The sequence below is a fragment of the Palaemon carinicauda genome, chromosome 28 (assembly GCF_036898095.1).
Source record: "Palaemon carinicauda isolate YSFRI2023 chromosome 28, ASM3689809v2, whole genome shotgun sequence".
NCBI classification, from domain to species: Eukaryota; Metazoa; Arthropoda; class Malacostraca; order Decapoda; family Palaemonidae; genus Palaemon; species Palaemon carinicauda.
The window spans coordinates 69,001,066-69,025,551 of record NC_090752.1 but is presented as its reverse complement, the minus strand read 5'-3'; the positions used below and the strand labels follow the sequence as shown (position 1 = coordinate 69,025,551).

General features: G+C 43.4%; 1 protein-coding gene across 7 annotated transcripts in view; it reads right to left on the bottom strand.

Annotated features, from left to right (window-relative positions):
* Nucleotides 1–24,486, bottom strand: part of LOC137621649 (ral GTPase-activating protein subunit beta) — a 260,222-nt gene that overhangs the window by 2,759 nt on the left and 232,977 nt on the right. For all 7 annotated transcript variants that reach the window (XM_068352115.1, XM_068352116.1, XM_068352117.1 and 4 more), the window contains 4 exons: nucleotides 15,009–15,144; nucleotides 14,384–14,539; nucleotides 2,061–2,182; nucleotides 1,481–1,613 (listed from right to left, as the gene is read on the bottom strand). In XM_068352115.1, coding sequence (XP_068208216.1) covers nucleotides 1,481–1,613; nucleotides 2,061–2,182; nucleotides 14,384–14,539; nucleotides 15,009–15,144 — 547 coding nt within the window. The remainder of the gene's footprint in view (nucleotides 1–1,480; nucleotides 1,614–2,060; nucleotides 2,183–14,383; nucleotides 14,540–15,008; nucleotides 15,145–24,486) is intronic.

Below are 24,486 nucleotides of genomic sequence, written 5' to 3'. Positions count from 1 at the left end.
TGGGGGGGTAAATACTCCCAAGAGTTATGCACTATATTAGCCATCTCAAAGGCATAAAATGCATAACTAATGCATTCTCAACTAATGTGACTTGGAGTGCCATGTTCTTACTGGGAGTGGGGCACATATATCTAGAAACCACCCTTCCCCCTTAACTAACCTTGTAAAAGCCCCAGTAAATGCTTTCATGGATCTGACTTTTGGCTAGGTACTGGAAGTGATTGTAAATGAGTTACCTGTGACATAGATACACACCTTAAGGAACTTATATTTTTAAACACAATCACAAAAATATTGAATCCTATAAATATACATGAAAACTATCTCACTTCACATAACTTTTCATAAAATACAACTGTTGTTCCATGACATGTTTTTTTGCCTAGGAAAGCAGTTTGACATGGCAGACACTACTATGATTTACCACATTTTCAAACATGAAGGTATGAAGTTAATTCTGAAGTCTTGCTTTTTCTTATGTTATTTTTAATACCACACAGTACTGTATTCCAGAAGTTTTATTCCAGACGTTACCTTATTGTGGTATGATCTCCCTAATCATGTGGAAGTTTAGAGGTTCAAACTTGGGGCAAAGGTTCTGAACTTAAGCATATCAACATGAGACTTGTATTATAGTTTATCTGTTGCTAATCTTATAAAATTTTACATGGTTTCTTATTGTATTTCTTATCTAGTTCATTCTTTTTATCTGTTTCTTTTTCTATACAGAGATGCTTTTCTTTTTGAAGCCCTTGACCTTGTGGCATTCTGCTTTTCCAACTGGGGTTGCAAGTGATAGTAGTAGTTTACCTGTAGATCTGCCATTTACTGGCTCATCTATTCTGTAACAGTAAAATAAAAAATTGCACACCTGTTTATGCATCAGGTTATCCCTTGTCTCAAGCATCAAGATACCCGCACTCTACACACAATCTGTCTTGGTGTTGTTATGAACAACACAAACAATTAATACTACCTCATTGGATAGAGTATGGCCACAATGTGTTGTGAGTAAATTGAATCCGTTATTAAGACCAAGAGGGCTAGTGAAATCATGTCTCTTGGGGGGAAGGGGAAAATATTAGATTTTATAGAAAAAGAAACTTGTTTGCCAAAGTTGGATGAAAATATGGAAAAAAATTAATCTTAGATTTTTAGTATGACAAAAATCAACAGTTTCCTATAACATTCTAATGTAAAAACATTATAACCACTCCACTTCATAAAATATTTTATTGATCAACCATGAGATATTTATATCAGCCAATGTCACTGTCATCAATACTAATATTAAAACAGAATGCCTAGCAAATATCTATTGTGCCATAATATAAAAATTTAACCCCAAATTTGTTTTGAATAATCATACTTTAAAAATGAAACTATAGTACTGTACTGTAATTCTGAAATCTTCTCAAATAACTAGATTTCCAAAATAGTTATTCTGAATAACTAAGATTTCACTGCATATCAAACTTACTTGCTGGGAAGGTGTAACTATCTTCAAAACTCTCTAGCCATACTATGTAGACTTTATGGTCACCACAGGACAGGGCACTTGTTTGACGACCAAATTTGCGATTACGGTTTTCATTACCATGACCAAAGGACATCTAGAAAGAAACATTATTATAATATTCCCAACTACAGTATTTCTATTTATAATCAAAATTAACACATACTCAAGGAATTATGCAATTAAAATGAAAAATAAAATCATAATTTGGAAAGCTTCAATGATTTCATAGTGAAACTTAATACTTTACTGCTTCTTTAAGTTTAATTCAGAAAATTAATGAAAAAGAGAACTGGATAAAAAACATAAGAGAAATGAGATTTATAGATTATTATGAGTTATTTGGATGAGTCATGAGATTTCACAGTTTTTAAGTTGGAAAAGCAAAATTTGTTAATTTACAAGCATATGAACAGTACAGTAGTTAAAATAATTTCAAGCATCTGGTTTCACTATTTTTACACAGCACACAAAACTATACATTAAGAATTATAACTACAGCGGTTGCTATATGAAACAAACTCATATTTTATATAAAACAAACCTGAGAAGTATGGGAAGATATTGAAGATCCTTGATCAACTTCCACCTCGTATGAATGTAAAGAATCTGATTTTTCACTGCCAGACCCTCCACCTGAACCATCACTTCTCTCTATTATAATACCTGTTGAATAAAGGCGATGAAGAATCTAAGAAACTAATGCAGCTTTTAGTAAGACTGAAAAGTTACTACAACTATTATACAAAAAAATGTGGTAGCTGCATATTAAGAATTAAGGATTAAATAGCTTTCTATACCCACATAAAGTAGTGGAACCTCAGTATACATAACACTTCCGAATATGATGAATTTAGTATGTCTCGTTTGGATGGGAGAAATTTGTCTTGGTATACAAACCCTGCAAATGAAATTGTATGACCCACAATTAGTTATGTAGAGACCCATATGTGTCATAATAGGTGGAAAAGAAATCAAGCTATAGTAATTGTTAGGAAAACATCCACACTAAAGTTTGGTATAAATATTAAAATGGTTTTTTGTTCTTTTTACATATATTTCTAGTGAGCACATTCTGTATGGGTCCTAAAAAGGGATTTTGACGAAGGAAAAATCTATTTCTGGGGAGAGACCTGTGGCGCCCGGTGAAGAGAGTCCTTCTTATATATCTTTTCTGATAAAACCTTCCAATTATACCAGAGAAAGATAAAAGCATGGAATGCTGAGGTTACTACCCTCGCGCGAGCACCTTTTGGGTGTCGTGTATAAAGCAAAGGCGCGTGAAAACCACTATTCACAGGTTGTCTTCCATTTAGTTAATTCCTTCGTCAAAGGGATGGGCCGATACAAAGGCCCTAGCCAACCACCAGCGCCACACCACCACGCCACGACGCGAGCGCCACCTGAACAACATCCTTCTGTAATGGCCATGACGGCTTGGAAAGGAAAGGGTGGGATCGTGTAAAATAAAGGGGAAGGGTTTCACCGGGCGCCACAGGTCTCTCCCCAGAAATAGATTTTTCCTTCGTCAAAATCCCTTTTCTGGGTCGACCTGTGGCGGCCGGTGAAAATGTACCAGAGAATGCCTTCCAAGCCCAACAATAACAACTAATTTAATGAGGGGAGAGAAACAACACCATGTAAAGAAAATCATAAATAATTAAGGTAAGTAGGCATAACACATAAACTAGCCACAGGGCATAGTGGGAGTAAGGTTAAACAAACATGATAACAGGGAAGTCTCCGAGTATCAGAAGAAACATGCAACAAAACTGACATGGCTAAGAATATCCCAACCCTATAACAACGGTAATCAATAATAGTTACAATCATAATAACCTAATATGTAATAAACTTAGGGCTAACGAACCACCAAGGAACGGCGTCGTGGTGCGAGTGGCGGGTAGGAGGGAGAAGAAAAGAGATGGATGAAAGGAAGAACAAAAGATCACTGGGGAGAGATAAGGCTCCCAGCTGCAACTGTTGGGTATTTAAGAGCCTGTAAGTTCATTAGATAGTGGCGTTTGAAGACCATAGGAGATTCCCAACCCGTGAACTTTATAAGGTCATCAAAGTCCATCTTCTGGAAATAATTGATGGAGGTAGCTACGGACCGGATATCATGAGCATGGGGAAATGATCCCGGATTGGCTTGTTTAATGAAGTATAGGATCTATTGCCTAATACCACGTATGGAAATGGTACCTCCTTGTTCTCTGATAAACAAGGGGCCAGACGATCGGGTAGCAGTCCTGGCTAAAAAGGCCCTGAGAGTGGTGACCGGACATAGAGAAGTATCTTGGAGAAGAGGAATAACCTTCCAAGGGGACCACCTATTTTGGGGGTTAACGGCCGAATCATATTGGCGAATTGTCGAGTCCCTTTTGTCTGATTCGATGAAGAAATCGTTTTCCGGTTCAATGTTCGCATCTCTACGAGCTGCTAACTTCCTGTAGTCTACAAAGTTAGAGTTTTGGCCATCCTTGAGTAATCTGACACAGTGAGTTTGGAATACTCGGGACAGTTTGAGGAACGGGATCCAGATGGGACGGAGTTTCCACTCGAGGAGGAGAGGAAACCAACTGTTCTTGGGCAGTGAGGTGGTACTAAAGCCACTGCGCCCCGGAAGGAGCGTAGTTGGCGTAAAAGTTTTTAGAAGATTCACTGGGGGAGATAGGGAAATCTTTTTCTAATGGTTCCAATCCCGGGGTAATGCGTCCATGGCATAAGCCCGAGGGTCCAGGGTTGGGGTCACATAACAAGGAAGTTTGTGATTGATCTGAGTTGCGAATAGATCTACCTGGATGCCTGGAACGAGCCTGAGTATCCACCGGAATGAAATTCTGACTCCAGGGGACTCGTCCTGGATAGTGAGTCCGCTCTCACATCCTGGCCTCCCGCTAGGTGAGGTGCTGACAGGAACCAGTTCTTTTCTGTTGCCCAGGCGAAGAAAGTGACCAGGATCTGATTCAGTTTGGGTGACTTGGATCCTCCCCTGTTGACGTAGTGTACCGCGTCTGTGCTGTCTGACACTACTCTGATGTGGGTCGACCTCGGAGGAGAGTCTTTCTTCAGGGTCAAGAACACTGCCATGGCTTCGAGAACATTGATATGGGACTGTTTCATGGCGAGTGACCAAGAACCTGAAACATCTGATGTTCAGAGTAATCCCCCCATCCACTTAGAGACACGGCTGAATGGAATGTCACTTGTGGAGGTGGGAATTGTAGAGGAACCGCTTTGGAGAGGTTCTTCGGTTCGGACCATGGGCGTAGTCTCATTTTCCAGACAGAGGGGATCTTCAAGACCTTGTCTTCTTATAGGTACTGTAGCTCTCTTTCTCCAAAATCGATTGATGTCTTTGAGTTTGGCTTTTATTAGGAGATCTGTCACTGAAGTGAATTGGAAAAGGCCGAGGATACTTTCTAGGCTCTTTGGACACCTGTTTGTGTTTGAGAAAATTCTTGATCTTGGAACCTATTCCTCTTACTTTTGGAAGGGAGAGACAACGTGTGCTTCGAAAGGTCCCACTGAATGGCTAACCATTCTAAGTGGCCTGATGGTCGCAGGCGAGACTTTTGGAGACTGACCCGAAATCACAGGTTGTCGAGCAATCGAAGTAATTCCTTCGTAGCTCTGTTGCCTTCTATGGCCGGCCGGGCCCAAATGAGCCAACCGGCCAGATAAGCAATGATCTGTATCTCTTGGTTCCCGAGTTGTTCTAACACTGCCTCTCCCAGTTTCGTGAATATCTTGGGATCAATGTTGAGGCCGAAGGGCATGTCTTGAACACAAAGGCTTTCCTGCTTAGGCGGAAACCCAGATAAGAAGAGAAGTTTCGAGCTATAGGCGCAAGCTAATAGCCGTCGGTAAGATCGACAGAGGTGGTGACGGTCCCACGGGGAAGTAAGGTCCGTACCTGAGAGATAGTCAACATCCGGAACTTGCCGCAGAGAATGAAAGAGTTTAGCTTGACAAGTCCAGGTCCACTCTCAATGCCGACAAGCCTTTCTTCGGAAATGTGAACAGGCGGCTTTGGAACTTCAGTGATCGATCCCGTTTGATTGCTTTTTCTTGAGTAACCCTGTGGTGTACTCTTTCAGGATGGGAGTGGATTTCTGGGAGAAGGTCACTGGCGGAGGAGGAAGACCTTGAGGCCATTTTCATCTCAAACCGTTAGAGATTATGCTATGATCCCACAGACCGAAGGTCCAATGGTCTCGAAAGTGGTAAAGTCTTCCCCCTACCGGGACCACCGCGTTGTGAGGGAGTGAATCTAGGTCCTTCCCTTCTCCGAGCCCCCTTTTTCCTAGGTCCGCCTTGATGGCGGGACTGCCTTCTACTCCTGTAGCTTCCTCTTTGGTGTCCATGAAAGGAGCCTGAGGGTTCGGATCTAGGGCTGTATGCAGGCAAAACATCCCAACGGGGTTGGGCTGTGTACCTGGGGAATCAGTGAGGTAGACCACCTGATGATGGGGATTCAGATGCAAAGGCGTCGAACCAGAGGAAGGCTGTGATGACGAGTGGGTAACCGACTATCGATTCCTGCCTGATAGAGGTCTCAGACAGAACGTACTTCCCACAACTGACCCGATCAGACCAACAAACGTGTAGGTCGAACTGGAAGGGCAGAGCTTGGAATTATCGTACCCCCCAGGCTGACAACATCCTGGTCCAGACAGATCGGGCCTGCCCTTTAGGTAATAATACCGTTACCTTCGGTACCTTGTCTAACCTAACCAAGGCAATCTCTTTCAATCGAACGAATCCGTTGAATGGGAATTCTAGTACCTGGGAGTAAAATCTAGGTCCCCCAGAGGGAGGACGTCTATGCCATCCAGATTTATGGTACCACCTATATCCGAGTTCCTGAACGGCTCTGACTCACCACCATACCTTAGAGCTGCGTCATAGCCCCTTGGTTTTCCCTAGAATGTGTTGCTTTTAGCAGTCACGGTTTATGCAAGGTAACATGAACATCAGGATCCTTTAAGGGTCCTAGGTCGGTGACATAGGTAATTGCAAAGCTGAAGGCTCAAAACTCATCCCCACCTACCTGCCCGTCCATGGGGTCGTCGTCCAACCTTAGAGAGGACACTCCGAGGAGATAGGGACCTCTAGATGGAGCATTCCTTCCCAACCTTGATACCCAAGGGCGGAGAGCCTCTCTTGCAGGCCAGAGAGATTCATCATCATCCTGATGGGAACCATGCAGGTGAACCTTCTGTAACAGAAAGGGGACATAAGTCTGGATGTTCCTTGAACTTTGGTTAGCGATCCTATTCACAGGCTGGGATCAGCTGTATAACTCTTAAAAAGCAATTTTAAAGAAAAGTCATTTAATGTACTATCTTTTGGGGTATAGTGCGACACTTGTATTCATGAAATGTGACACTGTTGGCGCATTCGCCACTGGGTGGAAATTTATTTCTATATGAACACTATGTTGTATGGATATTTATCCATATTTAGACATAGTTAGAATTGACTATGCATAAATATAGGCATAATTAATTTATTTCTATTTGAACACTATGTTGTATGGATATTTATCCATATCTAGACATAGTTAGGATTGAATATGCATAAATATAGGCATAATTAATTTAATTCTATTTGAACACGATGTTGTATGGATATTTATCCATATTTATACATAGTTAGAATTAAATATATGCATAAATATAGGCATAGTTACGTTCATATATTTTTTGTATTCATGTTAAATCCTTTCCTTTACAGGTAAAACAAAAGATTGGCCACCCGTGGTCTGAGTGATCTCTGTCTGTACCGGAGCTCCGGTAACCATCCCCGGTACAAACATAGTGACAACGTGAACACCAGAGGAAATCTAATATTAACCTCAATGCTGATCGCCTGTACGATATCCGGTTAAGCCGGAGATTCGATGAAAAGTATCGTAATGACGATATTGTGATTATTCATGAAAAAGGGTTCATACCCTGATTCTGATCGTCTGATTGATCTCTGTTTGTACCGGAGAACCAGTGACAAAGGTCCGTCATCGTGAAAACGTGATCCTCAGCGGTACGATAACATTCCCCAATACTGAATGTCTGTGCTATCTCCAGTGAAGCCGGAGATTCGATGAAAAAGGGACCGTAATAATGAAACTGTGAAATCCTCATCGGTATCACATTGTTAACTCCGGTTCTGGACGTCTGCTTGAACTCTGTTTGTACCGGAGATCCGGTAGCAAAGGCCCGTCACCGTGAGATCGTGACCGTCACCGGTACGATAACATTAACCTCAATGAATGTTTGTGTTATCTCCAGCGAAGCCGGAGATTCGATGAAAAACGGGGCCGTAAAGGTGTAATTGAGATCAAACATGACAAAGGTTCGTGTGCAAAAGGCCTCGGCCGGAGTCTGAGTGCCGGATTTCACCGTTGCACTCCAAATATCTGACTAGTTCTCACCCAATGAGTATCCATTATAGCGGAGTATAACTCAAGGCGGAGCTAAGCATAACTCAAGGCGGAGCTAAGGGTGTCGGTATAAAACGACCCCAATTAATGACTCATACACTAACGTTCCTACTAATAGTGTTAGCTATATTAACAGTAACCACATCAATAAAACGTGTATAACATTAAACGTACTATCATCAACTCTGATAATAAGAGGAGGCCTGAATAACTCGTGATCGTATAAAAACGGAGAACGGGAAATTCACCTCTCTTACTCGAGCTAATAAACGAGCACCCTATGCTCTCACTCTCAAGGTTACATAATAAAAAACTAACATCACACAATAATATAAGAAAAGTAAAAAATTGATTGCTTTTTTTTTTTTTTTTTTTTTTTTTTAGTCATTGTAATAACCAAGAACGAAGAATAACGACAACGTAACCAATAAACAAGGATATAGTCTAAATCGAGCCTTCCTGAGGCGAGTACAAACTAACAGACTAAATCGCTAAACGTTTAAATCGCTATTCGCCCCATACCATTGTTGGCACTATAATATCCAACTGTTTGTATATTTGTAATTTACCTAATGTCTGTTAATGACATAAGGATAAATAACTTAAAGCAATCTGCCGACCTCCGAGGGTCGGGGAAGCAGTGACATGCCCTTAAAATAAATATAAACACCAGCCTTAGCTAAAGGCAAGGCAAATATAAGTGTTAAGTGTATGGGCGACCTCCGGTGAAGCCGGAGCGTAATGAGATGTCCTGAATAATGCCGCCTTAGCCAAAGGCAAGGCAAATAAGTGTGACGTGTATGGGCGACCTCCGGGGACGCCGGAGGATAATGAGATGCCCTGAATAATTCAATTGTGGCTAATAATTCAATTGTGAAAGATATAAAAGGCTTAGATCATAGCAAAGCGTATTTACGATCCCCGGTGAGGCCGGAGTGAGAAGAAAGGTCCTGAATAATTATTGTGAATAAAAACACAATTGTAATAACAATGGCTATTGTGGATATGGCCGTGGCCTGAGACCGCAGTAAGGGCCACCGGAGGGTCGTATCTAAACAATATGAAGCCCGTCCCATGCAGTAAACAATATATAAATATAACAATAGAACGAAAGTCATTGAGAATCCCTCATGCCGGAGTAGAACTCAAGGCGGAGTGGAAAACGTTCATAACTACTCCTGAGCTGTAACGGGGAGAGGACGAAACACGGACCTAAAATAACACTAACAATTGAAAAGTAACCAAAAATAAATAACTCGTAAGTTATCATACACCCAGAGGGGGAGAGGTGAGGGAGGGAGAACCCGTTGAACGCACAAAACGGAAAACGGGAAATCCGCTCACCCACCGGAGCTAAGAAAGAAAACGAGAGAAAGGGGTAACTCGTGACTACGAACAGAAAACGAGGACCCCAAGCTCTCGCTCTCTTGGACATAATATCAGGACTAAAAATCACACAACACTACTATAAACGTATAAAATAAAAATGCACATCAAGATAAGACTACGAACGAAGAATAGCATCTGCTAAAACTTAAAATAAATAGCACAGCCGAGTGACAAACGCCCCGGAGGGGCGAGTACTAAACAATAACGAAGCTAGACCGCTATCTCGTTCGTAGGCTGGACTTGCTAGCAAAAAGTACCATGAGCATAAAAACACAAAAATAATAACGGTTCTAAAGGCATAAGGCCAGGACTTAACCAAGAACCTAAGTGACACAGTACTAAATGGGCAGACAAAGATGAATTCCCAAACAAGTGAACAAACAATGGCCGCCATGAAGGGCCAGACGGGAATAATAAAACAAACTATACTGGATATAAAACAAAAGCCCGGTACTATAAAAAGCTGTCAAAACAAACTATGGTACTTAATATTGGAATGTGTGAAGATGGAGCTTCGGACATGACGAAATAAATCCATGAATGTTAAAAACGATCGAGAGCACCACAAATTACACACTATTCTATCAGTCCAAAAAGAAGGATGATGTTCAGGTGGCGCTCGCGTCGTGGCGTGGTGGTGTGGCGCTGGTGGTTGGCTAGGGCCTTTGTATCGGCCCATCCCTTTGACGAAGGAATTAACTAAATGGAAGACAACCTGTGAATAGTGGTTTTCACGCGCCTTTGCTTTATACACGACACCCAAAAGGTGCTCGCGCGAGGGTAGTAACCTCAGCATTCCATGCTTTTATCTTTCTCTGGTATAATTGGAAGGTTTTATCAGAAAAGATATATAAGAAGGACTCTTTTCACCGGCCGCCACAGGTCGACCCAGAAAATGTCAGTGAAAAAAGCCAAGTAAAAAATAAAATGGCAAGGATCATACTAAACATGAAAATAAAGATTGTAGAAAAGTATGATAGCAGTAACTGTGGTTTATCTTGCAGTAGCATATTGGATACCAAGAACTACATTTAATACAAATAAGGTAAAAGATCATTAAAGCAGCTAACATTGCTATCGAGTTAAATCAATAATACATACATATACCATGGCACTTCCCCCAATTTTGGGGGGTAGCCAACATCAATAATCAATAATCAATAATAAAGCAAATATATCATGAACATTTATAGAAATGAAAAATTTACTGTTAATGTGAAAAAAGACCGATAGCAGGTAAGTGTTTTCGAGGCATTAATTTGGGAAAAGGCTAACCAATTGCACGCTCATCATGTGAAAATCACGCCCAAAACAAGTAATGAAAGGAGTGAAGTTTGATAACTTTAAAAAGAAGACTGGCATAGCATGATGAGGCATGAGGAGGCTGTAAGTTCTGACAAAGACACTGCTACTGAATGTTACAAAGTGCATGGTAACATAAAAGCCCACCAAAATAGCCCTTACACAACCAGGAATAGAGGCTAGAATTCCAGTCTTCATTTGGTTAGCTGAATAAAAGGAGAGGCTAAAATCAAGGTGGGAGCTTTTTTTAGTAAACTATCCCTATGACCCTGTGTTGTACTTTTTGGTAGAATAAACAAATGATTTTATCTTCCATCTGGTTTATATTTGTAAATGACATATCCGGTACAATATACACTATTGTACAGTTCTTGATATATTTTGATGTTCAGTGTGTGAGTCATCGTAGTGAAGAGGGTTAATATATGCATATACTGTATATACACTTATCTCTCAGATTATGTCATTTTCAATTATACGTCGTTTGTCAAAAAAAAAAAAATAAAAAAAAAATACTGAAAAATAAAATAAAGTTTAAGCAATTCTATTTGACTTTATGTCGGTCCCCCACAGATACTGAAGTCATGATATCATTAATAAAGCATTAAAAGCACATAAATCATGTTACTGTACAATAAATAAGAACAAAAGTGTATAAATTCATAATAAATTGTGCACATTTACAGTAGACGTTAATACAATAATCATCATAAATCTTCTATTATATTCTATCTACCAAGGAACTTCTCCCAATTTTAGGGGTAGCCAACAACAAACAAAGAAACAAAATGGGACCTTTCTTCTCTCCGCTCCTCCCAGCCTAACGAGGAATTCAGCCAAGTTTGGCTGGTACTGCTAGAGTGCCACAGCTCATCTTCCCCCATTATCCACCACAAATGAAGTTTCATACACTGAATCCCTTACTGCTGCTACCTCCGCGGTCACCAAGGCGACCAGAGAAAGCAGCAGGGCTTACCGGAACTGCATCACAATCGCTCACCATTCATTCCTATTTCTAGCACGCTATCTTATCTCTCTCACATCTATCCTCCTATCACCCAGAGCTTTCTTCACTCCATCCATCCACCCAAAGCTTGGCCTTCCTCTTGTACTTCTCCCATTAACTCTTTTCTTCATCACAGCCACTTTCCATTCTCTCAACATGGCCAAACCACCTCAACACATTCATATCCCCTGTAGCTGCTAAACCATTACTTACACCCGTTCTCACCCTCCCTAATTCCTTCCTAACTCTATCTAATTGAGATGCATCAGCCATACTCCTCAAACTCTTCATCTCAAACACATTCAATTTCTGTCTCTCCATTACTGTCATCCCCACAACTTCGATCCATACATCACAGTTGGTACAATCTCTTTCTCATACAGAACTCTCTTTACATTCATGTCCAACTCTCTAATTTTTACCACTGCCCTTGACTGCCCCCAACATTCACTCTCTGACATACATCTGCTTCCACTCCACCATTTGCTGCAACAACAGACCCCAAGTACTTAAACTGATCTACTTCTTCTCCATTCAACATGACATTCAACCTCGCACCACTCTTGTTTTTCATGCATTTCATAACCTTACTCTTACACACCAAGCTTCTCTTCCGAGTCTGCAACCAGTAAAGTATCATCCGCAAACACAAATTGATTTACCTCCCATTCATGATCGCTCTCATCTATCAGTTTCAATCCTCGACCGACCACTCGAGCATTCACCTCTCTCACCACTCCATCAACAAACAAATTGAACAACCATGGCAACATCACACATCCCTGTCTCAGCCCCACTTGCTGGAAACCACTCACTCTTCATTTTCTATCCTAACACATGCTTTACTACCTATGTAGAAACTCTTCACTGCTTGCAACAACCTTCCAATAATTCCATATTACCTCATCACATTCCACATCGCTTCCCTATCAGTTCTATCATATGTTTTCTCCAGGTCAATAAACGCAACATACACCTCCTTGCCTTTTGCTCAATATTTTTCACGCATATCTGCCTAACTAAGAATCTAATTCATACATCCCTACCTCTTCTAAAAACCACCCTATACTTCTAAGATTGCATTCTCTGTTTTATCCTTAATCCTTAATAATTAGTACTCAACCATACACTTTTCCAACAACACTCAACAAAGGGAAGGAAATATGTAAACATCTATGACCCTGGGTTGCAGTTGTTGTCTTATTTAGCTGTCTTAAACAGTTTCTGCATTTTCCACAGTAGTTCTAATACTTACCATGTTGCTATTTTCAAGGTCACAACAGTATCGCGATTATACATACATACATACGTATACCAAGGCATTCCCTTAATTTTGGGGGGTAGCCGACATCAACAAATGAAACAAAACAAAAAGGGGACCTCTACTCTCTACGTTCCTCCCAGCCTGACAAGGGAACGTAGAGAGTAGAATCGCGATTATACTCGCATATAATTAACAGAGTATTGTTGATATAATTTGCTCCCTGTCATGTAATCCTTGAAGAAAAGAAGTGCATAGTTCAAGAACTCTTGACCATTTTCTTGTCAAAAAGCATATCAAACAATAACAACATCCTGAATCAGCTGTTCACACTGACAATCCACAGCCATCTACATATGCGATGTAAAAACACAAATTGAATGTAAATATCGGCAAATTTAACAAATTAGTTTATTTTATACTATCAGAAAATAATTTTAATATAACTTCATTAGTTATTTAACCTAACAAAATTATTCTATTTTATACCATCTTACAAGAAAACGCATTCACACATATAAAGAGCTCACGATGAACAGTAAACATGGCAACTTGTAAACATTTACAATTACAAGTATATACAGTATGTACATTTGTTTGTATATTCAGATTACTTTTTTCTGTACTACATTAAAAAGTAAAATTTATTTTGTTTGTAAACTTAAAATAGATTCTTATTAATCATATATTCAAATTGCATTTATAAATAAAATATGGAACTGAGAATGGTTATTTGTGGCTTAGCTTAGTGACAAGTAAATTAGACTTTAAAGTAGTTTTTCGACATAAGTCGCCTCTCCTGGAACCAATTACCGAAGTAGGTCGAGGTATACAGTATGTTAATACACTAATCAACTATAACACTTGCCAATAATGAAAGTTCAGAAAAACATACTTAGGAGCACATGTATTAATTTTCACCTCTCAATGAAATAAGAACAATTCAAGGAAACCAGAATAAAGAAACCAAACTGAATAATCTGCAACAAAAGATCAGAAGCATGATAAAAATCATCCCGACAAAATATGCAAAAACTTTGGCTACACGTTTAATCAAATATTGCATTCATAAAGAACTAAAGTTAATAATGTTAACTGAACAGTATCTTAGAGAAACTCACAAATTCTATTTACAAGCCCTAATGAAATGAGTTTTTCATGAATAATAAGGCTAAATAGCATAATATCAGTTCATGATCAACTGTATAGAGATATATCTTCATGTATTTTAATATACAATACTAGTGTCCAAACAAACCAGAATTTTAATAATAAAATTTACGATTTCATTACTTAACTCGTGTTCAAAATGCTTTCCCTTTTGAAGCTGTAGCTTTAATAAGGCAATAATGTAAAAATCTCTCTATTCATGATATGATGGGCATAAACATTCCAAGTTTGCCACACAGGCATAACTAAAACTGTTGTAATGGTGAAAAATAATGATAAAATCATACATACCCATATTAACAGAATTTGCTGCTGCAGGCTGATTGTTAGGCTGCGCAGGAGCTGGTGATGGTACAACAAAAGCCATCTCGCTAAGAGCATCCGACCAATACAACACGTGTGTACGACCACTGAACCCACTTCCACCATGGTTCACATCAAATGGAGCTAAGTAGATCATTATTTTCATTAGAGGAGATGATTGCTACTACTCTGTGAATTATTTATTCTTTTCTTTACCTACAAGGTGGCATGAAGCTGACATCCTAGATTCACAACAGACATAAGGCTCTACTTCTTAAAAGGCTGATTTATACTATAATTCACCAGGAAATACATTTTACCGAGTACATGATAGTTTTTCTCAGTATAAACTCATATTACCTGTTTACACCCACATTCCTGTTTAAAAATGTTCTGACAATATAGCGTTTTGTCTACATAACAGTGCTGTAGTAAGTCAGGTTAGATAATACATTAGAAGTAATGAAAAGTATCATAAAAAATCTACATCAAATATCTTCTAATTCACACAAAGATTGAAGAAGAATTGGACCTTGGAAAAAAAAAAGAAAAAAAAAAAAACCATACTCTCACACAATATTCTAGTCAATGCAAAAAGACATTCTTCACTAACCATCCTGTGGAAGTGTGGTAACAGTAAAAGCAGTTGAAACATGACCAGTCCAGCCAGGATGCTGATGAACATTGACTGACCATCCTAGTCCTCCTAAAAATTCCAAAAAGTGAGGATGTACAGAAGATGAAGATACCTGCAATTGAATTAATAATTTCACTTAATTTGCAAACTAACAAGGTTCAAATACATATTTAGCCTTTTATACAGTCCATATACTGTATAAAGTATGTCGTAAGACTAAGTAAACAATACTCTAATCAGATCACTTAATTATTTACATAACCAACGGGCTAGCCAGAAAGGTTTATTCTAAAATAGAGAACAAGGTTAAAGAATTCAGACAGCTAGTACAGAGGAAATTAAGGGAAGGGAGTAAAATAATCAAAAGCAGAAAGCAATGTAGTTTGGGTCTATAAGAATGTAGCATAGCACATAAGAAAGTACAGTACTACTGTGCCTACAATGTGCCTTAGGATCATCTGGATGATGATGATGAATCCTTACAGGTTCAAATGTCGAGAGAGTTGACTTCCCTATTTTTCTTATGCTACCCAAGTATTCATCTAGATCAGCTTGTTTAAATTTTTCTTTCATATGCAGATTTATATAACATGGACTACTGAACTGCCTTTAAACAAAACAGTCAACAGTTTCTCAATAAAATGCTAGGAAATAGCTTTCTTCGAGACAATACCACAGGGGTTTCTAAACTTGAAAAACAGAATTTTGATATTGAAATTTCTTATTTCTATACTCACTTGATGTTCATATTGCTTTCATCTCTGGAAGTTTGGAATGACGATGTTACTCATTAAAATTAACAAAATTTGTTTTATTTCCTTCCAACAGACTAAAGCAATCTTACAACAATAACAATTTGTGCATTTGCATCGCTTTTTCAGTTTTAAAGTCGAAATAATTCCCTAACCACTTGATGCCACTCATGTATGAGCATAGAAATAAGAGGTTTATATTAAAATTCTACTTATTTCTATGGTTGTTGGGGCCTGATTGGTAACGTGTCTGCCTGGTGTTTGCCAGTAAGGGGTTTGAGTCCCGCTCAGTCTCGTTAGTGCCATTAGTGTCTGCAACCTTACCATCCTTGTGAGCTAAGGTTGGGGGGTTTGGGGGAGCCTATAGGTCTATCTGTTGAGTCATCAGCAGCCATTGCCTGGCCCTCCCTGGTCCTAGCTTGGGTGGAAAGGGGACTTGGGCGCTGATTATATGATACATGGTCAGTCTCTAGGGCATTATCCTGCTTGTAGGGCAATGTCACTGTTCCTTGCCTCTGCCATTCATGAGTGGCCTTTAAACCTTTAAACCTCCCCTGATGTTTACATTGCAGCCTACCACACTTTAGAGGTGATGGGTAGCTAGTGAAGAGAGATATGGCATTTAGTTACTTTATCTCCTAATTACTCGTTTAAAAAAAATATATATATTACTGTGCTACACACAATTTTACAACAACCAACAAAATAAATTTGAAATGTGACTAAACCGTAACCCAAAATAATTCTACTGTACCAACTAGTCAAATTTGCCACTCAATCAGAACATACATCACCAGCCACTATAGATCCTAAAACCCCACAATCTTGACATATAAATTAGGACTTCATGAGGTAATGTTTAATGAATACAAATTTTGGATAACATTTAGGCGTTGCTAAAACCCTTTACAAACAAATGAATTTAGCAAAATTTTAGTTGTAGCTGTATTTTCTATATGAACTTTGATTTTCAAATCTTTCATCAGATTTGGATCTTCTTCAGCTTTGTGCTCTAATCTAATAACACAAAACAAATTACGTAAGCACATTACCTCTGTCTGCAGGATCGTTCAGATAATATTGAATGGCTCTTACCGGTCAAGGAAAACTATTCCCAGATTAAACAACCAACACTAATGTATGTAGAATTGTCCGAATAAAATTGAACATCTCTTACCAGTTAAGGGAAAACTATCTCCTTAATAAACGACCACTTCCCTTGGTAGAGAAAGAAATGAATTTTTTTGTAAACCTTTACCCTAAAGTTTTTTAGCCTTGAAATATGGCAAGAGATAAAATCCACTCATGATTACCAGAGACTATCTTAAAAGAAATTGTTTGTAGTTCACTTATTTGTTTTCTGATGTCAAGGGCAACAGAATCAATTTTACTGTAAAATCTTAAGCATGAATTCTTCAAAGGCTGTAACATTGTGTTCAAAATCCGAAAAAATATATCTGACTACTGGAACCATTTTCAATATTAAGATCTAAAAACAAACAACTGGAAGTCTTTTCAATATTAAGATCTAAGAACATATGTTAAAATGCCTGATTTTCTTTTTATTCTAACAGAAATCAGCATATATTCATACCTTCAATGGTTAAAAGTAAAAGCTTCTGATAATAGAAAAAGAAACATAATATTTCAAAATATATAACTACAGTACACAGTTCTAGTAACTGATAAAATCCTTTACTTTCACTAATCACAATAAACTAAATTGTTCGTTACGTATATCATCTGTAAACAGTCTTGTGGAATCTATAACAGCCAACCTAGAGTACTTGAAAACCACTTACTTCCAAGGATATGTTGGAAAAGACTCCATTGGATAATATTCGGTAGGACATAGCTCAAAAAGATTTTGATAATTTTTCAAAAATGACAAATTCGGAGATAATTTATATTTTTCCTAACCATACAAACCTTAGCTATTTACATTGGGTATTACTTTCGGCGTAGCTGAAATGACGAGCCATTAGATTTTAACAAGAGTTTCCTACCCCGCGCTAGTTAGCAGGGGTAGGGGGAGGGGTAGCTTGCTACCCCTCCCTCCCTCACACACCGGTGAAATGTCTCACTTCACTTAGAGGTAGGACTTGACTTAGGGGACAGGGCTGGCGGGCAAATATGTGTAAATAGCTAAGGTTTGTATGGTTAGGAAAAATACAAATTATCTTCGAATTTGTCATTTGTTCCGTAACCGAAATACAAACCACGCTATTTACATTGGGTGACTAACCCCTTAGGAAGGGTAGAAAGTCCCCAGCCATACTGGCTTTGGCTTACCCGGGGACTCAGAATCCAAGTGAGTCGCACTCGAGAAAAGGAGTCCCTGCACCTCACAAGTTCCTTGCTCCGCAAGGAAACGTGTGGCCTACATAAGCTTGTGTGGGAAGGAAGAAAGTGTGACCCGTCCTAGGCAGTTGACCTGGAGTTCCAGAAGGAACTCTGGGTTAGGACGTATTGACTCAATACTCGGAACACAAGGAAGCATGGTTTACCTGCAGAGGTTTGAGGTCAGCTATGCAGAGACCAGGATGCTGCTTCCCCAGTAGAGGGGACGATGAAGAAAGAAGTAAGGGCCAGACATACTTCTTTCGTTCATGCAGACTAAAACCTGATAACAATGCCCTCAACCTTCTGCTACCTATCCAAAATGGAGCCTGAGGTTAGACCAGCTGTTGTGTAGCCACCACAGAGCGATAGAAACGTATCGATACTCCTGTGGGTCACGTCCTGCAGGAAGCGGGCTGCGAAGGTCATTAGATGTTTCCAGACTCCAGCTTGTAGCACCTGCGTCACAGAGTAGTTCTACTCGAAGGCGAGGGACGTTGCGATGTATCCGACATCGTGCTGTAGGGCGACGTGACGGGGGAGGGTCTGGATTCAGGTCGAGATGAATGCCCTTGAGTCCGAGCTGAAGAGGTAAACCGGTGACTCTCCCCTGTGTCCTCCCTGTGCTCCCAAACCGGCTTGCACGTGAGGACAAACTGCAACTGTTCTCAAAGATAACCCCTCGATTCCTTTACTGGCAAGAAGGAGAAGGTCTGGGTCATCTGATACAGAACGGAGACTCGAAATCTTGAAGGAGTCGAACAACTCAGGAGCGAGCCTGAATGTTGCCTTCCCCTATTCTCTTGAAAGGGCGGAGTCGTACGAGACCATGAAGATTGCTTACACACTGGCCGAGGCCAGAGTGAGCAGGAGCACCGTCCCCAAAGACGGAATACGATCAGAGGCCTGACGTAATGGTTCTTGAGAAGATCTCTTAAGGGACTAAAGAGTCCGAACCATGCTCCATGGAGGAGGTCTCACTCCGACTGGGGGCAGGGACGTTCGCAGCTTCGCATGAGCGAAGAAAGGTCCAGCGGGAAGGAAAAAGTCTATTCCTTTCAGCCTGAAGGCCAGGGAAAGGCTGAGCGATAGGCTTCACTGCCGAGAGCGGAAAAGAGTTTCCTCCCGCCGAAAAGCAATAACTCCGTTATTGCTGGAGAAGAGGCCTCAAGGGAAGAGGTATCTCTCCCACGACACCAACCACAGAAGACTCTCCACTTCGCCTGGTAGACCCCTGCGGATGACTATCGCAGGTGATGTCACCTCCGCTCCACGACCGTAGCGGGTTGTCTCTTCTTGAGGCGGCGGCGTAGTGTCTCCAGGCGTGAAGCCGAAGCGATGCAACGGCTCGTGAAAGATGTTGTAGTGTGATTGTTTGAGTAGCCTGCGTCGTGGAAGAAGCTCTCCCGGGAGTTCCGTCAGGGGAAGCAGAGGGTCCGGAAACCGTTCTGCGTATAGTCATAGCGGAGCTCTCAGGGCCATCGAAAGGTTGACAGACAACCTGGTCTTGTTGAGACCCATTCTCAACCGACAACAATGGTGGAAAGACGCAGGCGTCGATGTTATCCCACCATCACCGGAAAGCATCTCGCAAAAGAGTCTTGGGGTCTGAGACCGGGGGGAAGAACAGCGGAAGCTTGAAGTTCCAGGCTGTCGTGATCAGGTCCCCCAGGCCAGGACTTGCTGGTTACTATAGGCCACAGACCCCCAGGTACTCTCTATTTGTGAGGCTCTGCTCAGATAGTCGGAGAGAACATTCCTCTGCCCGGAATGAGCGAGCCGATAATGGTATTGAGAGGACCTCGGATCATCTCAGTATCTCTACTGCAAGATGCAAAAGTATGAAAATGCGCCTCCCTGCTGGTTGGAATACGCCAGTACCATGAAGTTGACTCGGCAGGATCTGTAGGATCTGTAGAGGGGCCAGACTATGGCCCCTAAGCCTGCCTGAATGATGGGGAGGTACCCTTCAGGTCCTGACCATAGGCCTGAACCGGAACATGCCCCCCCCCCTTTCTTTGACGAGTCCGAGAACAGCGTCAAATGTGGGGAAAGGACGAGAATATCCACTCCCATGCAAGAGGTTCCATAGGTCAACACCCATTGCCGGTCTAAACGTTCCGCTGGTCCCATAGGGACCAGAAAGTCCGGTTAGTCGTTGTTTGGATACCACCGGAACTTGGGCCGCCTCACAGGGAACTTATCCTGAGGCGACCATTCGGAACTAGACGGGTCAATGAGGAAAAGAGACCCAGGAAACGTTCCAAGATAGGGCTGAAAGCTCTCCTTGACTGAGAACAGGTACTGCGACTCTCCTCAGCCTTGCCACAGTCAACTGAAGGGAAGGCTTGGAGAAGGAGTCAATATCATGGCTAGATACTCCGGATGTTGAGGCAGAAGTAGAGAAGGCTCCTAGCAAATTACCATGATCTCTCACTCTTGGTAAAGACCCGGAAGCTTGTCCCGGTGTTGAAGAAGGTCGAACCCGAGCCTACCGGAGTTGACCAGACCTCCAAAAAGCGAAGGAGGCAGAAGCCTGCTCCTGAGCAGCCATGAGGAAAGCAGGGAGAGTTCTCTGGGGAAAAACCTGCGATGCCGCGGCGGGATCGCCACACCGCATCTTAAGCAGGAACACCTGTATTCTAGGCTGAATTCCAAGAGCTTCCTGGAAGATGGATGGAATGGAACCTGGAAGTACCCGTCCTTCAGATCCAGGGCTTAAGGGGTCCTGTCGCCTCGTTACCAGTCTGATCGACTCTGCTGTTCCACGCTGGAGGAAGTTTGTTCGACAAACTTGATCAGAGCTGAGAGGTCGACGATGGAACTCCCGTCTCAGATGCTTTCCCAGAAGAAAGGATCGATTGAAGAAGCCGGGGGGGAAGCCGTCGACGACCCTATGGAGGACCTTCTCCTAAGGCATGGATCCTTCTGCCCAACGGGCAAACCTCTTGCCGACCCCATGGCATAGAGGCTCAGTGACACTGGATTCGCTGACAGTGAAGGAGAGATGGTAAGAGCGAGGCGCGATATCCTTGGCTGATCACGGAGATCGTGCAGGAATCGGCATCGGGAGGCTGTTATCCGGACGAGTAACCTTAGGCATCCCCCCAGCGTGAGACCTGCAAGGGGGATTGCCAATCCTAGAGTTTGTGCACTCTGCCGCTCCCTCTAGGATTATGCCCCCCCGGAGAGCCTCCCGTGCTACCTGTCCCTGACATGAGGGGACTGCTATTGTACACCTTGTCTTAGCTGCCGTAGCCGGTTCCGATAACTTAGGCTGACGAGGCTGAATGAAGAGGCGTCAGAGGCCTGCAGGGACTGGAAGTAAGCGCCTTGGAGGAGTGAAAACGGAATTCGACTTCCTCCGCACAACAACTGTCCATTTTTCTGTCCTTGGGCTCAAAACAAGCTCTTCCCAAGGATGGAAGAGTGTCTGAGCTTGTCGACATTCACGGATGAGACACCTGAGAAGAAGCCCTCAGACACTGCGTCTAGATGCTCCAACATCGAGGTTGCCCGCAAGTTCGAAACTTGGCGACGGAACGCAAAGGTGCTTGAGCCCGAGAGGAGGAAAGTACCCATGATCTTCCTGGGGCTTCTTAGTACAAAACCTCGGGTCGCAACCGAGGAGGGGAAAGGCCTGGTAAGCCCCTTCCACGAGAGGTGAAAAGGAAGGGCTAAACCAGTCACCCCTTGCCCGACGGAGAAAACTCGAAAGGAAAACTCCCTGGCAAGACCCTTCCAGGGAATGACAAAGAGAAAGGACTAACCCAGGTTCTGGAAAGAAGAATGCTGCACAGACCTCCCTGAAGATTCTTCCTACTCTAGCACGAGCCATGCTCTGCGTTTACGGGGTGAAGACCGTGTTCTGGAAATACGCGCTCCAGAAGACTCGCCAGGCTGGCCGTGTTGCGAAACCCCGACGGGAATTGCGGTCGCAATCGCCCTAGCGCTCGCGCGATGGTAAATCAATGGTTCGCGCGTGGGCGAACGTGGAAGCGCCCGTGCGCGGGCACGCAGGAGCGCAGACGAAAGTGCGCGAGGGAGCGCAGAAGGAGGGCAGGCGTGGTTGGAAGAGCGAGAGCTGGCGGTCGGAATCCGATAGTGCACAGGCGAGCGATGACACATAGGCAAGCGATGGCTTACTGCAGGAATTGAGCTGGCGCTCGCGCGAAGGAACACCGTTGGTTCGCGCGCGGGCGAACATTGGTGCGCATGTGCGCGGGCGCACCAGCAGGTAGGCGCGCGGGCACGTGGGCGTGCGGTCGCGCGGGCCTGTGGGCGTGTGGTCGCGTAGGCACGTGGGCGAGCGGCCGAGTGCAGGCGGTCGGGAGACCGATGGCGCGTCGGCGGGCGATGGCGCGTTGACGAGCGATGGCGCGTCTTGGCGAGCAATGGCCCGAAGGCGAGTGAAGGCGCGTTGGCCATCGGTGGTGCGTTAACAAAACGCTAGCGCGCAGGCGAAGAATCGCGCGGGCGCGTAGGAGATCGCTGACGTGTAAGAAACTAGGGACGGTTGACGGCGAGCGCTGATGCGAGCTGTCAATCAGGCGATCCTGGACGTTCAGGAAAAACCGTTGGCGCCCATTGGTGCGTGGCAGGAAAGGGCGCGCAGATGTGCGCTGGCGATTTGAAGAAAGCTGGCGCACAGAAGGACAGAAGTAAAGGTGAGCGTCGGCAAGACTCAGCTACCGGAGATCGTGGTCCACAGCAGGCGAGCGCTAGATCGCTACTGATGGTGTCCGGGGAACCTGTAACGCGTGGAAGATCGATAGCGAGCAGGCGATCGATGGTGTGTTGGTGAACGCCGGCGCATAGGCAAGCGATGGCGCGCGTTGGCGCATGGTGGTGCTTGCGCGCAGGCGAAAGATCACGCGGGCGGTCAGGAGATCGCCGATGTTCAGGGGATCGCTGACGCGCTGGGGATCGTTGACGCGCAGGAGATCGCTGACGAGCAGGCCAACGTTGACGCGTCTGTGGTCGCTGGCGAGCAGAAGGGCGACCCGTGGAATCCTGTGCGTACAGTAGCTTAGAAGCACGCGTAGGCGACCGCGAGCGTTGCTGCGCTGGAACAGGCTGACGAGCCGGATCGCGAGGGCGAGGAGAGAAGTGTCCTTGTCCAAGACCTGAACCGAAGTTCCAGGTTGCGCGGGCGAACGTGGGCGCACAGGGCGCGTATCAGGAACTGGGAGCGCAGGAGATCTAGAGCGCTCAGGAGACCGATGGCGAGCAGGGCGCACAACAGGAACAGCAGGATGTTTGGTGTCCTCAGGAGAGCGCTGGCGAGCAGAGGGGCGACGATCATCAGGAGAGCGCTGACGACCAGGAGAGCGCTGGCAAACAGGAGAGCGCTAGCGATCAGGAGAACGCTGACGAGCAGGAGAGCGCCTGTGCGCTAACATTGCAGAAGGGCGCGCAGGGGAGCCCTGACGCGCAAGGGAAGCACCCACACCGTGGGAGGCAACCCTCTGCCCCGAAGTGACCGTTGCCCGTCGGATGACGAGGTCAGACTGCTGTCCATCTACACCAGGGGCGGAAGGTCTGGAAGGCGCTGGAGATCAATCCCCAGAGAGATCTAAGCAGGAAGGAGCTGCAGGCTGCATACGACGAGGAGAAGATCCAAAAAGGCGCCTCTTAGCACCCTTATTGGGAGACGGGAGGCCCTTACGACGTAGCGGACGGTGAGCCTTACGGCGAAGGCGGCCAACAGCAACAATAGCAGAAGAGTCCTCCGAAGAGGAGTCTCTATGAGTGTCCTCCCTCGTGAACGAGAGAGAAACACTTCGTAGAAGAGACGGGTCAGCCAGTGACCAAAAAAGAGCAATCCTCCGAAGAGGGGCTCCTGCAGTTGCCCAGCCCCTTGAGCGTAACTGCAGGTGCGACCGCTCAGCACCAAGAGCATAGTCGCACTAAAAAAATGCAAGAGGAGATCCCCCCAAAGGGAAAAAAACTCAAGCCTGGACAGGAAAACTTCCCTCGGAAGGAAAGTTACCCACCCAAGGAGGCGAGCCTCCAGAGTATTCTAAAATGAACTGGAGAGCTGTCAGTCATCACGGGAGTACTTCCAGGAGGAGGAGACACGCCCCTGACGAAGATCTATAGGGGAGGCAGCAACAGCAGATTCCTCAGGCCTCAACAAGACAGCTCACTCCGTTGTCACATTACAGAAACGAACTAGATCGTTAACTGTGAAAAATAAAAACAAAAACATTAGTTAACATTCATTCCCCCGGGAAGACTCCGAAGAGGAATCCCGAGGGAAAAGAACACAAGAATTACATAACAGGCACGTGCCTTCACAACCACTTACACTCACGGAAGGAGACTATGTAATTATGTAATTTAAAAATGAATGAACACTA